At 35.4% G+C, this 18,503-nt stretch overlaps 2 protein-coding genes across 2 annotated transcripts; both read left to right on the top strand.

Moving 5' to 3' along the window:
- Positions 1–2,893: 2,893 nt before the first annotated feature.
- On the top strand, positions 2,894–5,554 carry LOC107848033. The gene is made up of 4 exons (XM_016692687.2): positions 2,894–3,351; positions 3,937–4,097; positions 4,207–4,237; positions 5,062–5,554. Exons 1-4 carry the CDS (start codon positions 3,031–3,033, stop codon positions 5,158–5,160), a joined length of 612 nt encoding a protein of 203 aa, XP_016548173.1. The 5' UTR covers positions 2,894–3,030; the 3' UTR covers positions 5,161–5,554.
- Positions 5,555–7,784: 2,230 nt separating this feature from the next.
- LOC107846249 (GTP-binding protein YPTM2) lies at positions 7,785–9,463 on the top strand (the record flags this gene model as incomplete). Its single annotated transcript, XM_016690683.2, has 6 exons — positions 7,785–7,955; positions 8,092–8,195; positions 8,282–8,478; positions 8,563–8,813; positions 9,075–9,108; positions 9,331–9,463. Coding segments are annotated over 3 exons (372 nt in total), but the record flags the coding sequence as incomplete, so codon positions are not given.
- Between the last annotated feature and the right edge of the window lie 9,040 nt (positions 9,464–18,503).

Raw genomic sequence — 18,503 nt, 5'->3', positions numbered from 1 at the left:
AACTCAATCCATGTGTTGAGGCCTTTGTATTATTAACACATCGAAAATGGTTGGTATTACTAATACACCTCAATACACAATAGAGTGTATAACTAATGCAAGCATTAGTTATACATAGAATAAAAAATGTACCAAACAAGGTACTAGTAATACACATTAACTAATGCATGTGTTATTTTTTGGCAAAATGACCTTCTGGATCCCTGTACTATATCGGTTTCGTAAGTTGGACACTTTTACTTACATGTTTATCATCTGGACCCTTAAATCCATCAAAAAGCAACATTTTGCACCCTTTAACCGTTGACCTTACGTATGTGGCAAGGTCATGGTGACTAGGATAAAGAGCGTGTAGCCACTTGCCTAGGGTGTGAGTGGGGATCAATTTTTGACCAATTTCACATTAAAATAATTTTTTAAAAATAAAAAAAATATTAAAATTTTAAAAAATAAATAAAAAAGGGTCCTTTTTTTCCCTCCATCTTTTTAAATTTAAAATATTTTTAAAAATTTAAAAATAATTTAAAAATATTTTTAAAATTTTTAAAATAATTTAAAAATATTTTTAAAATTTTAAAAATAATTTAAAAATATTGGTAAAAATTAAGAAACAAAGGGTCCATTTTTTCCCTCCATCTTTTTTAATTTAAAAATATTTTTAAAAATTTAAAAATAATTTAAAAATATTTTTAAAAATTTTTAAAAAATAAAAATATTTTTTCCCTCCCCACCCCAACTCGTTCCCACCCCACCCCAACACCCGTCCAGCCTTTCCCACCCCCACCCCAGCCCATCCCCACCCCCATCCCATCCCACCCCCAGCCTCTTCACCCCACCAGCCCCTCCCCACCCTACCCAGCCCTTCCAGCCCCCTTCCTCTCCCATCCCCCCCCCCCCCCTCCCCCCCAGTTCACTTTTTATTTTTTATTTTAATTTTCTCTCTCAATTCAATTCTTTTCATTTTTTAATTAAAATTTAAATTTAAAATCTTTTTATTTTTTTGAGATTAAAATTTAAATTTAAATTGAAAGTGAGTGATAGTAAATATTGAAAAAAAATTAGTGAATTTCGCTTGAAAAAAATTAAACTTTTTGTGAATTTGTTAAAAATATTTAAATTTAAAAATAAAAAATTTATTATGTTTGTATATATGAATTTATAGTTAAGAATTTAAATTAGTTGGAGAAGAATTTTAATTATTTGAAATGGATTTGATGTTTAATTTGTGAGCAAAAATAAAAACATGATTATTCAAATTTTTCTACAATTTATAATTTTTTCTTATTTAATTAAATTAATTTTAATATTTAATTTGTTATGTAGCATTTTAAAAATGACTTGAAATTTATTGTAATATATATTTTTTTTAAATGACGTGGCAGACGTGTCAGGCGTAGCAGGCGTAACAGCTGACATGACAACTGACGTGGGGGAGAGTGTGTTACACTCACCAAAAAAGGATTTAAAATATTACTTTTTAGTGAGTTCAAGGGCGACAAACATGTAAGTAGAAGTGTCCAACTTACAAAACCAACATAGTACAGGAGTCCAAAAGATCATTTTACCTTATTTTTTTAATACACCGTACCAAACGAATACAAAGGAGAAGGAGCTTACAGAATCTTTTCACCATATAATCCTTAATAAGAGTACTACGGAATCCTAAAAAGCATTTAAGTCGTCTTTTGTCTGTTACGGAATCCTAATAAGAGTATTAATACAAAGGAGGATTTTGTGTAAAATAAAAAAGCACTTAAATCGTCTTTTCACCATATAGTTTAGGATCTTTTTTATTGTAGGGCTTATATATTTTATGTATTTTATATAGTTTAGAACTCTTAATTTTTTTCCATATATTTTAGGACCTTTTTTTATTTTAGGGCCATATGTTTTATGTATTTTAGGATTTTTTTTCCATATATTTATTTAATTAAGATTCTTTTCATATATTTTAGGAGTCCTTAATTTAATAAAATAATAATTAGAGGAAAAAGGTGAAAAGATGATTTTGTCTATTACAGAATCTTTTAATGAAGGGTAAAAAGTTCAATTAACTTTTCTAACGGTTTTTCCACTTTTAATATATTATAGATATAGATTATAGATTAAAAGTTTAGATAAAATCGTCTTTTCACTATTTTTTTAATATTTAAGAGTTAAAAAATAATTAAATATATTTATAATAAAAACTTTCCTTATTAGACGTCATAAGAATTAGTGATAATTAATATTTTTTCTCATTAATTTAAGAATTCTAAATCTAGCTAAATTTGATTTTAAGAAGATTTGAATTTTTTTTAAAATAAATATAAAACCGTTATAATAAGAAAAATGTAAGTACTAAAATTTTAAGTACGTAATAAGAATACAATCAATAATTTCGTAAATTAATGAACTCTTAAAAATAAAATAGTACACTAATGGGTCGTTTTGTAGAGTGTATTGAAAAGTTAATGCATGCATTAGTTTAATGTGTATTAGTAGTACCTTATTTGATTTATCTTTTTACCCTATATATTGAGATGTGTATTATTAAATCTCAAAATTCATGACATTAGTAATGCAATGAATCTAATACATGTATTAACATGCTTAAAAACACTATTATCCCTCATAAAAATTTCGCATCTTTTTCAACATATATATTGAGGGTAATATGAAAAAAAAATTATAAAATTTAGAAATGATGTAATTCATGTTATTTTTAATATATCGAACCAAACACTACATAAGAAAAATATAAGTAATACAAACATTATTAATACAAGCATTACTAATACACCATATTTTATATTATTCTTATACATTCTATATAAAAAAAAAAATACTACATAGGAATAAAAACGACAACTCTACTACGTAGGAATAAAAAAGACAACGGAGTAATTATTAAGTATTATCATAGGAGTATATTTTTTCAATTAAAAAGTGAAATAATTTTTCCCAAACACACATTATTATTAGCAAAATTAGGGCAAGAATAGCAGCACAGCAGTCATCGGGTTTGTCTCCACTCTCCACATTCTTATCATGCTCTCAATCGCTCGACGAGTTCAAAGATGTGGTCGTTGCCTCCAATTCATTGGTCTCCAATTCCGTTCTTCTCATGCCGACGGAAGTTCTTCCCCACCTCGGCGGCAGCGGCGGTCCAAGTTTTCTCCCTCAGCAATGTTGAAGAAAGCGGATGAAAAGTCAGAGTGGTGGATTGTGGATGGAGAAATGCACGAAATTGGTGAAAATGTACCACTCAGAGAACGATTTGTAATCCCAAGACAGAACATCCCTAACAAGCGTCGTAAGCAGCTGCGCGACCAGTTCATGCGCCGTACTCGCCTGGTCCTCAAAGAATCCGTGAGTTCCTTTTACTTATACTCGATCTATTTCAGAGATGTGTTAGTTGGTTCCTATCATACTTTCCTTATACCAGATCAATCAATTTCAGATATGTGTTTCTGCAGATGTTCTGGGGCAATATAGACAAATATATCAATTAGGAAATGGCCGACATAGGAAATTTTTTCTCATAACAAGGAACCCGCAGACGCTACCTTCGGGTGTTCACGGGCTAAAACCAGTGATGGAGCCAGAATTTTCACCAAGGGTTCAAAATCGAAAGAAGTAGCCACATGACCTAGCGGAAGGGGTTCAACATCAATTATATAGACATAAAAATGTATAAATAGTATAATTTTTCGCTTCGGGTGAACCCTTATCCATAAGATGGCTCTGCCCCTGGCTAAACCCCGCTCCAGTGTAATACCATATAGCTTCAATCATTTTCTTAGAATATTGTTTGCCTTGGATATTTGCCAGTGTCTAATCCTGAAAATATGTTGGGAATTCCTTGATATTTGCGGGTCTTTTCCTTTTTTTCCTTCAAATTTTGGGATTTTGTTTATTGTTTATTTTGATAATGTACAATTTTATTAATTGAAGGAGCATGAACCATGGTGCAAAAGATATATGGAATTGTATAACGAGATGAGAGAGAACTGGGAGAGGCTATATTGGGATGAGGGTTATTCCAAAAAGCTTGCTCAAGATCATGCAAACTATGATTCTGTTGAAGATGATGATGAAGATTTCTCTCCATACAGGTCAGTTTATTTCCTCCTTACTGTTTCATGAACTTCGCTTTCATTGTGAAGAAGAATAACCTATTGAGTCGTTACCCATATCTAAATTGCTCTGTATTTCTTCTTTCAGGAGAAGTAAACCTAATGTTGACCAAATGAAGGTAACTAGAAAAATCCTCTATGCAGTGCAACATTTACAGCTTTTCTAATAGCACGTCTTTCTGTTTTGTACATTCTTCTCCTGTGGCAAGACAAAGTTATGGAGCCCCTTTTGATAAGTTCCAGTTTGTCATAAGTTGCTAAATGCTTTGAGTTTTAATCCCCATTGATAGTTCTCCCATTTTAACAGTAACATAGATATCCTAAATATTTAGTTGATCTTTCAATCTGTAGTTGAAGTTCAGGCAATAGATTTCTTGACAAATCACAGTTCGATTGACATCAGAAATTCTTAAACAAAATGATTGTTCTTATATGTTTGGTCACCTATCACATCTTCATGCCCCTGATTTCTTCATCTAAATTGTCTCTCTACTGCTGAAACAGATGCATCTTCTCAAACATGCAGATGCATGCTAGTATACATATATAATAGTAAAAATTCAATGGCGTTTCGTCATTAAAAAACAAAGTAATTCTAGTAGCTTTTCAATTAGTCTGGTGGCCATATAAGAAGTTTATTCTTTCTTTTTATCACCAAACCCTAAAACTAAAAATCACTAAAATAATTAGAAATGGCAAGCTATGATTAGTCATTCATCATTTTTTGATTGTTTCAATCAACTTACTCTCCCGACTAATTTATGTCAATTTTATTATTTATCGACAAAGATAAAGAATTGATTCGAACAAATGTAATAAAAGTCCAAATCTTTGTTAGGTTTTGATATGGTGACCGTATTTAACTTTAGTTGGTTCTTCAATCAAATCATGTTTTCAGTATATATATCGAATGTCATGTCCATTACACTGCTGCTCATTGCAGATGTCGAGCGAACATTGGGAGAGAAAATGGATGACATCTGAAGACGTCATCAATACATGTTCCATACGCAAAGCTGATTTTGCTTCAACTGCAAGATAAATATCGATGATGCCATTCGTCTCTTCCAGCAGAAACGATGTGCTAAAGCTCAAGCCAAGCCAAACTTATTGGAGCTGAGAAGTTCAAAAAGAAATTGGACGACGTAAAGCAAGTTGCAGATGCAAAGCAGTCCGCAGAACTTAAACAAATTGACGCTATAGTATTATGTTATATTTAGTTTAGTTTAGTTTACTTTTGACGTGCGTATTGTGTTGATTCTATAGTATTATCATCGGTTTTATTTACTTTTGACGTGCCACGTCTTTTTTTAGGCTATATAAACTGAACTAGAAATTGATAAATTGTTCAGTTTACTTTGTTTATATGTATTTGAAATTAACAATTGTGAAGTGCCAATTTAAGCTTAATGAATAGTTCGTTGTTAGACATCTAACAAATGTCTCTGTATTTTTACATTCTTTTATATTCTCATGTTCGTATTTTTATGGCCTACAGTTCAGTGATACAAGGACATGTTTCTAGTGCATTTCCTTTCAAAAAGAGATTATGATGTTTTGTTCGTACTATGTTAACTATTCTCAAGGATAAATTAGAGTATATGATCTCTATAACAATTTGATCAATCTAGGCAACTGAAAATTTGGAATAGACTTTAACCCTACCTTGGAAGGTGGAGATGTTTCCGATAGACCTTAGTTGTGTGTTGTGTGAGCCCCGAACTTATAAGATTCACGACGTGTTTTTAGAGAATTTTTATTTAATATGTAAGGTGTGTTCTCCTTTGTGGTGTGGTGTGGTTTGTGTTTTAGTAGTCATATGTTGTTTATCTCTGTTGAAATGATCTTTGGATGCTAACAGTTTGGTGCACTTGGTGAGAGTTAAGATAACCTCAATTGTAATCGTTTGATCTTCGTTGCGTGACTGTATGATGCTTATGTCAAGATTAAATCCATGTTCAGTGGTTAATAACTGATATGTATGTTTGTTCTTATTTTTAGTACTGCTACAACAACATACCCAATATAGTTCCACAAGTGGAGTTTGCGGAAGGTAGGGTGTGCGCTAACTTGATTCTCTAATGCATTATAGGAGTATCTGGAATTCATGGAAACCTGCCTAGAATAACCAGAGTGCTAAGCATAAGCAAAACCTTCAACTCAAAGTAAGATTTTGTTGTAATTGTGCTGAACCAAATTTAATAAGGGATTTAACGCGACTTTGGGATACATTGCCACTCGTCTAATAGATGAATGCCTTATTTAACTTGTAATACTTGCGTTAGACTTTGCTTAAAGCTTTACCATTGGTAAACGTCAGGATATATCCACATTATAGCAGGACTATAGGACAGGATCTTTTCCCATGGAATTGGTAGTGTTTGTTTTCTGCTATTTGAAACATTTGATGTTTCAAATGCTTGTTTGTTATGGTTGTTGTGTTTTTAGAGTATTAATTCTTCTTAGTATTGTAACTTTTATGAATATTTTTCTTGATAAGGTAATTTTCACGAATATTTATCGTGGTCCACTACAAACTTTTGAGTAAACTATTTTATCCAATAAACATAGAAATGTTACACCAGTCTTCTGCACCTCACAAACAGTACCTTTTTTGGTTTGGGTGTTGGGGGATAATCTATTTTTTAGATGTGAACTCAATGGATCAATGTTAAGGTGCTCTGTATTCTTGACTGAATATCTGTAAAATTATTTCCATGTCAATGTTGTGCTACATCAATCTATTGAATTTTCTCAGCTGACGTTATATTCTTACTTGTGGCGACTATCTTTTCAAGTTTTTGCTTATAGGAAATTCTGGTGTTGGCAAATAGTGTCTCCTCTTGAGATTTGACGTAAGTTATTGTTGAATTATTCGACCATTCTGATTTTCATACATCTGAGGATATTTTTTTTCACTTTGCGCTGTCTGTATTAGTTTCTTGCTTGTGGAACTTGTTTCCCTGGATATGCAAAATATTTCTCCTTTGCATTGTGATTTTTGCAAAGGTATCCCTTTTGCTGTTGGTTATCTCCTCTTGTGCGTACCCTCCCTTAATAAAAAGAACACACGCAGACATCTGCCTGTGTCTGCAATGCTTCTGTTTCATTGAACTCTGATTTGCTGATTTGAATGCCATATACATAGTTCATTTGCCTTTTAAACTGCTGCGCGGTTAATACATTTTAAAGCCTAACAATCTTTGTGGAAGTAAACAGGCTTTTCTTATTGTTATTTCTTTTCTCTTTTCAGGATGATTCATATCTTGAGAGTTACATCAGCACCATCGGTGTGTACTTTGTAAGAGAAACGTCCTGTTCTTTGTAATGTATCATTTAGTAATAGTTCAGCGGGATAGTAGTAACAATTGTCTTCTTTTATCTTCTAGAAAATCCGCACAGTTGAACAGGATGGGAAAACCATTAAACATCAAATCATAAGTATCTAATTCTCCCTTGGCCATTCATAAGAAGTTTGCGTGCATAATGGTTGTTTACTTCTATATTGATCCATTATCTACTTGATTTTGTTCCTTTGAGAGGCTAATGACTTTTTCTGATGCATTTTCCCCCCTTGGTATCTGCAGTGCTTACGTCGTAATTGTTAGTTTTGTGATTCTTTTGTGACATTGTACTATCCCATTTGTCACAAGGTCTTTGTTCTGATGGCATCTTTGTCAGGTGGTTTATGATGTAACTGATCAAGATAGCTTCAATAATGTAAAGCAATGGTTGAGTGAAATAGATCGATATGCAGGTGATAATGTGAACAAACTTCTTGTTCAAAACAAGCGCGATCTCACAGCACAGAAGGTAGTTTCGACAGAGACAGCTCAGGTAATCAATCCCCTACCCTGCATTTTTACACTCAATGTGAATATGCCTCCATCATTAGTTACCTGAATAGTTTGTACTGGGATGGTTATATCTTTTTGAGCCGTATAATCCCAATTGATGGCCAACCTTTTTGTAGGCTTTTGCTGATGAGATTGGCATCCCTTTCATGGAAACTAGTGTGAAAAATGTCACTAATGTAGAACAGGCTTTCATGGCTATGGCTGCTTCAATCAAGAACAGGTTTGGATGTTTTCATTTGAAATTGCCTCAGAGTTACAGTTCTGCTCCTTTATTGTAAGGAAACTTAATGTCCTATGCATTTGTAGAATGGCAAGCCAACCAGCATCAAACAATGCACGACCTCCAACTGTGCAGATCCGCAAACAACTCGTCAACCAAAAGAGTGGTTGCGGGTCATCTTGACAGGACGAAGCTCTGTTGCCTCGATGATTATTCTAATGCGTCATGTAAAATTATTCTCTCTTAATGGCTTGATCGGAAGACTGTTCATCGTTGCTGAATGGTAATACTAAATGAACTAATGATTTTCTGCTATGAGTTACTTTTGTCTGCCCAATGCAGCATCTTACAGGACCTAATTTTTCAGGGCAGTATATATACGCAGAAGATATGGGAACTAACCATTGTTATCATCCACATACCTAAGTGAAGCTGAGCCCTTCCTTGAACAATATGCAAAGCATATCCCAAGATGTACTGATCTCAAAAAGTTTCTAGTGTTCTTAATATTGCTTCTCATTTTACAGGCTGAGGTAACTCAAAGGCTCAGCAATGCTAAAGCAGCGGTCGGAGTTGCTGCATAGCCAAGTCATGTAGACTTTGCAAAAAAAACTCCAGGTGGATATGTACTTTGAAGTTTCCATCATTATTGTTTTTGCTTAGCGATTTGTTCTTTTGAGAGAGATTATTGAAAAGGTAGTTTGACGACTCATAGTAGTACTATTGCATCAGCTTTTTCTGAGGTTACCGAAGGATAACTGTTTTTAGACACCTTAATTGTAAAAATAGGACATATGATCATGGGTTTTTGTGTTTATATAACTGGGGTTGCACTTAAGAATTAAGTGTGAATATCTCTTATTTGAATTTCATCGACAGGAGGAGATGGACAAAAAATGGAAGACATCAACAGGTATAAGCTGATTAAGATTGTTATCTATCTTTAAGTCAAATGAGTTAATTTCTCAAAGTAACTCCTTTGTTATTTTGAAAGCATCATATGGTTCGGAGACACAAATCCAAGCTTTCAAATCAAAATGGTTTTTGTAAATAGCTTTAGCAAGTGTTGTCTTGCCAATTCCAGCCATTCCAACAATAGGAATCACTGTCAATTTTTTCCCATTTGCATCAACAGCCAGAGATTGCAGATTCAACAACCACAGAAGTTGAAGATTCCCTTTTTTCTTGTTTACCTGAATCCAGTGCTTTGTTAGATCAAGGCAACCAATTTGCTTTTCCAACACCTCCAATGTTTCAATGGTCTCTTCCAACTTCTTTATTTTGAGAAAAAGAAGCATCACTCAAGCACAGGTTTAGATCACTTAGTCGCTGGCTGCTTGTTTCTGCAAGATCTTGACGCTGATCTTCCATCTTTAGTCTCAAAACCTCATAATTGACTTCTTCCATTAAGCTTTCAGCGCCGTCCACAGCATCTTGAAGCTCACTAAGCCACTGGCTCACGTATGGATTTGATGCTTGCCTATTCTCTGCATCACTTAGCACAGCCTGAAGGCCAAGCAAAGTCCTCCACAGCTTCTTTAAGAGCCGAACATCAGTCTTATGCATCTTGAGAATTTCACCCTGAGGAGAAAGCCTATCGAAGAGAACACTCAAAGCTGAAGAGAGAAATGCACCACCAACTGCTAAGCCAATCTCCATTTCTGAAACCTGCAAAACAAAAAGAATCACAAAGAGATTGAATTTACCTGATCAATGCCAGAGCAATATGCAAACAGTACCGTAGGACTAGGAGTATGCTAAATGTGTGCTTGGTTTGCAATTGCTATACGAATAACTACTACGTTTCTCTTTGTCAAACAAAAAAAAAAACCAGAACCATCTTTTTCCTCTTTTCAAAAAGATTTCAATTTTTTAAGAAGTGTCAAGTGTGCTATCATATATGATATTATATCATGAAGACATGCCAATTGGCAAGGGACCTAAAGCTGTGTGCTTGAATAGAATAGAATTTAGGGAAAATGCTCAAATATGACTTTGAACTATCAGAAATGACTCATTTATGCCATTAGTTAAAAGTTTGACTCATCCATGCCATTAATTTTTAATGGTGGTTTTAAAAAACAGCTTTGCCACGTGGTCTTTTATTAAAAGTTCAGTTCATTCATGTCATCGTCGTTATAAAATCAGCTCACCCATGTCATTACTTTTTAATGGTGCGTTTTCAAAAACTGTTTTCTGTGTGGCCTTTTATTAGAGGTCCGCGACATTAATTAAAATAAATCAATATTAATTTCAAATATCTTAGATCCATAAAACAACCGGTTTATTTAATATAACCCGACCCACACCCATTAAAGTATTTTTTCCTACAACAACTATTTTTCTGATCAGAAGAAATAGTGATTAATGTATATCCTTTGGCTATTTCTAGTTGATTCTAAATCATTATAAATGTTACGCTTAACAGAAACCTCAAGAATTCTATCCTACATTTTAATTTCAGTGACTCCAATATATACTCCGAAGTTGCAAGAAAATAAGCCAATGAACGATTAGGGCAAATAAGAAAAAGAAAGAGGCGTACCAATAGAGCTTTTTCAATATTCTCCCATCACGAATTAGGGGAGCATACATTATTGAAAAATCATTTCTAAATAACGGCTTAAAAGAAGTCTGTTATCCCAACTATCCCATTATGTATATGGGATAACTTCTCCTATCACGAATTAGTGGAGCATACATTATTGAAAAATTATTTTCAAACAACGGCTTAAAAAAGTCTGTTATTCCAATTATCCCGTCAAGTATATGTGATAACTTCTCCCATCATTATGATATATATGCTGGAATAAATAATCTCGATACTAACTAATTTCAAATATTTTGAAATTAATATTGATTTCTTTTAATTAATGGCGTAGATTTATAATAAAAGACCACGTGACAAAGTTATTTTTAAAAATCCATCATTAAAAAGTAATGGCATGAGTGAACTTTTATAACGGTGATGGCATGAATAAGCCAAACTTTTAACTGATGACATAAATGAGCCATTTCTGATAGTTCAATGACATATTTGAGCCTTTTTGCTTATTTTAATTAATGACGTGGACCTCTAATAAAAGGCTACGTGGCAAAGCTATTTTTGAAAACCACTGTTAAAAAGTAATGGCATGGATGAGCTGGTTTTGTAACGGCGATGTCATGAATGAACTCAACTTTTAACTGATGGCATAAATAAGTCATTTCTGATAGTTTAGTGGCATATTTAAGCCTTTCTCCTAGAATTTATTATTAGGGTGTTTTTCACAAATAAGATTTTTCAGAGGTGAACCTCCACTTCATCCAACTTGCCCCAATACGGTGGAAGATATCCTCATCAATCTCACCATTCCCTTGAATCATGGACCCGAGGTACTTAAAACTATTTCTCCTACCCACAACCTGGGAATCTAACCTAAGTACCACCTCGTCCTCCTGCCTCAAGTCACTAAACTTGCATTCCATATACTCTATATTGCTCCTACTCAACCTGAACCCTTTGGACTCAAGGGTTCATTTCCAAACCTCCAATTTATCATTCACACCTCCTCGCGTCTCATCAATCAATACTACGTCATTCACAAAAAGTATGCACCAAGGCACCTCTCCTTGAATACGCCGCGTCAATATATCCATTACCAAAGCAAACAAAAAAAGGGCTAAGCGTCGATCCCCGATGCAACCCTGTCAAGATAAGGAAATGCTCTAAATCTCCTCCCGTCGTCCTCACCTAAGTCTTAGCTCCTTCATACATATCCTTAATCGATCTGATGTACGCCACCGGGACCCCACTCACCTCCAAGCATTTCCAAAGAACCTCCGTAGGAACTTTATCGTAGGTCTTCTCCAAGTCGATAAACACCATGTGAAGATCTTTCCTTTTTTCCCTATACTGCTCCACCAGTCTCCTCTCTAGGTGAATTGCCTCCGTCGTCGAGTGACCGGGCATAAAGCCAAACTGGTTCCCCAAAATAGACACAATCCTCCTCAACCTCCGCTCGACCACTCTCTCCTAAATCTTCATAGTATGACTCAATAACTTAATACCCCTGTAGTTGTTATAACTCTGGATGTCACCCTTGTTCTTATATAAAAGAATCATGGTGCTCTACCTCCAAGCCTCAGGCATTTTTGTAGTCTTGAACATGCCATTAAATAATTCGGTCAACCATCTTAAATTAGCCCTGCCAGCAAACTTCCAAAAGTCCGCAGGGAACTCGTCTGGCCCTGTCGCCCTACCCCTTCACATCCTGTGAATAGCCTCACTGACCTCCTTAACCTTAAAACGCCTACAATAGCTGAAATCGCGACACCCCTCTGAGTGCTCCAGCTCTTCTAACACAATGTCTCCGTCTCCCTCATCATTCAAGAGTCTATGAAAATACGAATACCATTTTCTCTTAATATGAGCATCTTCCATCAGCACACTACCATCCTCCCCCTTAATGCACTTCACTTGGTCGAGGTCACGACCCTTCCTCTCTCTCACCTTAGCAAGCCTATACAACCTTTTTTCCCCACCTCTCTTCTCCAACCCCGCATACAAGCTCTCAAACATTGCCGTTTTAGCAGCCGTAACTGCTAACTTAGCCTCTTTCCTCGCTAACTTGTACTCCTCCCTATTTTCCCGCTTATGTTCTTCATCCTTATTCTCAACCAACTTAGCATACGCCCTCTTCTTTGTCTCCACTTTTTTCTTTACTTCTTTATTCCACCACCAATCCCCCTGATGCTAACCAGCCCGGCCCCTCGAGATGCCCAACACCTCTCTAACCGTCTCCTTGATACACCTAGCTGCCCAATCCCACATACCATCCACGTCCCCCCTACACCACCACACCCTCAATTCTGCCACCTTCTCCTCTATCTCCAGCGTACTTATCTGCGTCAAGCCCTCCCACTTTATTTTAGGTCGACCCTCCCCGCCCCTTCTCTTCTTATCCTTCTTTAAGACCAAATCCATCACCAGAAGCCTGTGTCACTCGAAATGACCTTACAATCCTTATATAACGTCGTATCCCCCTACCTAAGCAGCCAAAAGTCAATCTGAGTTTTAGCTATTGCGCTTTGGAAAGTGACCAGGTGATCCTCCTCCTTCAAAAATCTCGAATTCACTACCACCATCCCAAAGGCCCTCGTAAAATCCAGCATAGCATCTTCCTCTTCATTCCTCTCCCCAAAACTATAACCCTTATGCATATCGCCATAGCTTTCTGGTAATACCCCGACGTGACCATTGAAATCCCTAGCTACAACAATCTTCTCTGAGCTAGGCACACCTCTAAACACTTTGTCCAAAGCCTCCTAAAACCGCTTCTTCTCCTTACCGTCCAAGCCCATCTGCGGTGTATAAACACTACACATTCTCAGAGTAAACCCCCCAATGACCAACTTAATCGTTATCAACCTATCGTTGACCCTCTTAACCTCCACTACTTGCCTCCTAAGTTTTTCATCTACTAAGATGCCTACTCCATTTCTACGCCTATCACTCCCTGAGTACCAAAGCTTGTAACCATCCACATTCCTAGCCTTAGACCCTACCCACTTGGTCTCCTGAACACACACAATATTAATCCTCATCTTTCTAAAAATCTTCACAAGCTCTATGGACTTACCTTGAAGGGTCCCTATGTTCCAAAACCCCACCCTCACCCTATTTATACTAGTAATATGTCTACCTCTATCACCCCTCACTCCAAATCCTAACCCCAACCTAATACCATATTTTGCCCTTGATCCTAAACCAACCCTTCTCTCTCCCTTCACCCTCAAACCCGTCTTCCTTTCTTTACCTACCCCAATAACTGCCCCCAGACTTGTCCCCCTCAGACATGACCCTACCCTATCATCGATGTCCAAAGCCACTACTCAAGAAAAGAAACCAACAAAGATAGAAACAAAACTAAGCTACGATAGAAACAAAAACTAAACTAAGATAGAAACAAAACTAACAACAAGAAATATAGAGCACACTAATGGCCTAGCATCAAGGACAGCAAAATAAATAATAAAACGTGGAGTAAGTCCCCAATATACAACAATAGACAGTCCCAACAAATTAAACACAAGTCAAGATAACGGAGATAATACGAGAAATAATATGAAGAAGGAAATAGCAAACGTTAGAAGTCACCAGGTTATGCTTGTAGAACGAGTCCTCTTTTCTTGCGTAGAATGTTGGATCCCGGCAAATTGATGAAGAAACTGGTCGCCGGGATTTTATCTCTGGAGCTTCACCGGAGTACCGCCAGAATCAGATCTGATACTGTCAGAATCAGATCTGGACGAAACCGTCAGATGGACCCACCGGAATTGTCCACCTGTGACTGGGGCTGCGCGCTACCTATATCGTCGGAGTCGAGCCGAAGGTGGCCTTAACCCGTCGGTGAAAGTAGTAGGTGGTTCGAAAGACGAAGAGGGAAAAGGGAAAGGGAAAGAGAAGAGGGTAGAGAGAACTGGGGAGAGAGAACGTGGGATAGAGAGTATCCTTATCTATTTTCGGCGCTCCTACACCATAGCCGATGTCGTCCGATCAAGGGCCAGTGAATGTTAGCCAAGACAACTGATCGTAAAATCACAACACGATTATCAATAAATAAAAGAAATCAGTAGAACTATTTTGGAGAATGACTTTCTTGCAAGACTTTTCTCTCTTATTTTCCACATACTGTCACACCCCTTTTGTCGCTCGAATGGTCAAATTCGAAGGATTTTTCCAATTAAAGTGATGATTATGAATAGGAATTAGTTTATTTATAGAGTCGCCACTTGAAATTGAGTTATGGTGTTTCAAGTCACCTTTTTTAATCCCAAGTCAAAATGAATTGGAGGACTCCCCTTCTCCATCTATACGTACGTACAGTGTATTTGCGTGTCAATTTTTCTTTCTCCGTTCATCTACTTTTTCTCCCTCTTTTCTTGGTTCTGTATGTATATATGTGCAAATGAAAGTGGATTATATGGCAGTGTACAGTGTGTGTATGTACGTGAATATATTAGTGAATGTGTAGGTGTGAATTATTAATGAGTGTGTACAAATATGAAGTTTTTTCCGTGTACAAATTTATAAATATTTAATAACATTATTGTATAACATATAGTAACAAAAATTCATATAATTAATCAACTACAGACTAAATAGCGCATAAAACCACTTTAATATTTTCCTTCATATTTTGTAAACTTACAACATAAAATGGTTCAAGATTGAAAAAAAAAAACCTATAATTACTTGAATTGAATAATAATCCGAGAAACAATCGTCATCGAAAACTTTGAATGAAAATCTAACTTCAACTTTCTTCTTTTCTCTCCTTTCCTGATGTTTTAATTTTTCTGATTTTCACTCTATCTTCATTTTTCTCTGTCTGTGCTTGTATTGCTCTGTCTCTAGTATATTTTTTTTTTGTCTGATTTTTCTGATGCAGTCTAAGTTGATAGAATAGTACATATTTTCTGTCTGTGGAGGGGGTTGAAGAGTTATACTTAAAAAAGAAAATGTGGGGATAACAACTGAGAAGATTTGAATATCAGATAATATGGGGAAGTTGGGGTAGTTTAGGATCAAACTTATTTTTTTATATTTTATTATATATATTTTTTAATTTAAAATAAATAAAATAAATAATAGTAGTAATAATAATAATAAAATAATATTTATTAATTAATTTTTATATTTAAGAAAAATATAATGAAAGATTATAAATAGCCTAAAATTAAGATAATACTAAAACTACTAGCTTATTTATTAAAATTAAAAGAGAAATATATTTTTGTATTTTTCTTATTATTTTAAACACAAAAATAAAAATAAAAAATAAAAAAATCTTAAAATGTAACTTTAACTATTTATTTTTATTCAACTAAAACTTATAAAAAAAATGAAATAAAAGCTAAAATAGATATTGGACAAAAATATAAATATTTAATGTCAAAAAATAGATTAAAATTTGGAGAGGGTCAAAAATCACGTGTCTACATTTTGCCTCTCTTTGTGTGAAATCTCAAAGAGTTTTCATATGAAGAAGTAGACAAATAGATGATTTTTGATCCTCCGATTATTCAAAAAATGAGGATAAAGAAAAAATAAAATAAAAGATGTGATCGAGTCTTGATTTTGGACCGCCTACATATCCCGGGTTATAAGAAAATCAGGTCACGTGAAGTTCAAAGGTAGAATAATGAGAGAACGAGTTAAAGATTCAGTGAGGTTCCGTCGAGTTTCCGATTTCCGACTTTCTGCTTTTACATTGAAATAAATAACAAAAAATAAAATAAAGATACAAGTGAAAGATCCTATCTATGCTGCTTTTCTAGAATCTTGACTTGAATCTTCATGACTTCTCAAATGGTGAGATAGTCATTATTCTGAGTTGAACTTGAAACACGAAATGTTCCTTCTCGTTGGCTTTTGGCATTAGAGAGGAACTTGATAGTTGATTTATTCTTCAAACTTTTCTCTGACTTGAACTTGACAATCTTCACCCTATTATTTAGGCGGGCTCCTAAACTTGCAACTGATAATGTTTACTCTATTCTTCAGGGGGGCTCCTTACTTGCAATTTCGTCATCTTGTTCTTCAGGCGGGCTCCTGACTTGTTATTTCTTCACCTTGTTCTTCAGGCGGGCTCCTAACTTGCTATTTCTTTTTTCAGGCGGGCTCCTGACTTGCTTTTCCTGATTTTCAAATATGTTTCTGAACTCAAAATAAAAGGTGAAACAGAAAAATACCATCCCATTCTTTAGGAGGGTCTTGAGCAAAAAATAAATTCTCATTCTTCAGGAGGGTCCTGTTCCATTCTTCAGGGGGTCCTGAGCATAAAATAAATTCCCATTCTTCAGGAAGGTTCTGTCCCATTCTTTAGGCAGGTTCTTTGCATAAAATAAACTCTCATTCTTCAGGAGGTTCCTATCCCATTCTTCAGAAGGGTCCTGAGCATAAAATAAATTTCCATTCTTCAGGAGGGTCCTGTCCCATTCTTCAGGAGGGTCCTGAGCATAAAATAAATTCCCATTCTTCAGGTGGGTCCTGAGCATAAAAATAAATTTTCATTCTTTAGGAGGATCTTGAGCATAAAATAAATTCTCATTCTTCAGGAGGGTCCTGTCCCATTCTCCAGGAGGGTCCTGTCTCATTCTCCAGGAGGGTCCTGAGCATAAAATAAATTTTCATTCTTCAGGAGGGTCCTGAGCATAAAAATAAATTCCCATTCTTCCGGAGGGTCCTGAACATAAAAATAAATTCCTATTCTTCAGGAGGGTCTTGTCCCATTCTTCAGGAGGGTCATGAGCTAAAAATAAATTCTCATTTTTCAGGAGGGTCCTGAGCATAAAAATAAATTCTAATAAACACAAACAAATTTTTGACCCAGTTTACACTAGAAAATTTTGTGAGTGTCATCAAATCACAACTTTTAAAAAGTACAGTAAAGAGGATGAATTAAGGCTCTGCTACAGAAACGCATCTCTTTAGAGTAAAATTGATGACCAACATTAGGAAATGCTTCTCCTAACACATGAAACTTAAATTACCCAGACTCAACTAGAAAGTGTAAGACCCAGTAAAGTTCCCTTGTTGTTAAGGCTTTCAAAACGAATCAAAAGAAGTCTTACACTTAGAAATTTTGCTAAGTGCTTAACACTTAGTTTATTTTTGAACCTTCAAACTTTGGGGAATTATTTATCGACATTCCCGACCTCCGTTTATTGATTTTTTTGTTGCGTTGCGATGGGGCAAGGGAATAGTACATCTCGGGTGAGTTTTGGATTTTTTAGACAAGCCTAAGGGAGTGTTTGGGTTTCAGAAATAGTAGCTAAAGGCTATAGGGAGGCGCCGCCCAGCTTAGCAAAGGCTCTGGGCAAGGCACCGCTCATCTTAGCCAAGGCTCTAGCCAAAGCGCCGTCCTGGCCATAGCCTTTTTGCCTAATTTTCAGCTTCTTTCCTCTGTCTCATTAAGGGTAAAAATAGTATTTTCCACCCCTTTATCATCCTTAACACGGGATTAAATACCCAAGACATCAAAATAAATTTATTTTCTATCAAAATCACCAAGGACATTCATTAGGGTTTCAACCTAAAAATCCAAATATCTCAAGATTCAATCGTAGGTTTTTGATATTTTTCAAGATTCGAATTTTCTATTGCGATGGCTAGAAGAAGCACCTATCAATTGCACGAATAGCATCCCAAAAATCAAGAGTCCATAATTTGAGGTATGTGGGGTTTGAACAAGAACACTCTTTCGTTCTTGTGCCCAAAAGTTTTAGATTTTCTTAAAGAATTTCGTATTTCCAAGTTGAATT

The sequence above is a fragment of the Capsicum annuum genome, chromosome 11 (genome assembly GCF_002878395.1).
Source record: "Capsicum annuum cultivar UCD-10X-F1 chromosome 11, UCD10Xv1.1, whole genome shotgun sequence".
NCBI classification, from domain to species: Eukaryota; Viridiplantae; Streptophyta; class Magnoliopsida; order Solanales; family Solanaceae; genus Capsicum; species Capsicum annuum.
The sequence above is the reverse complement of the archived record's forward strand: the minus strand, read 5'-3'. Positions and strand labels throughout refer to the sequence as shown.

Bases quoted from the DNA above. Each gene is read 5' to 3' on its own strand.
- LOC107848033 (XM_016692687.2), top strand. From the start codon at position 3,031: ATGCTCTCAATCGCTCGACGAGTTCAAAGATGTGGTCGTTGCCTCCAA. The intron at 3,352-3,936 runs GTGAGTTCCTTT...TATTAATTGAAG, and splicing joins GCCTGGTCCTCAAAGAATCC to GAGCATGAACCATGGTGCAA. The intron at 4,098-4,206 runs GTCAGTTTATTT...TTCTTCTTTCAG, and splicing joins GAAGATTTCTCTCCATACAG to GAGAAGTAAACCTAATGTTG.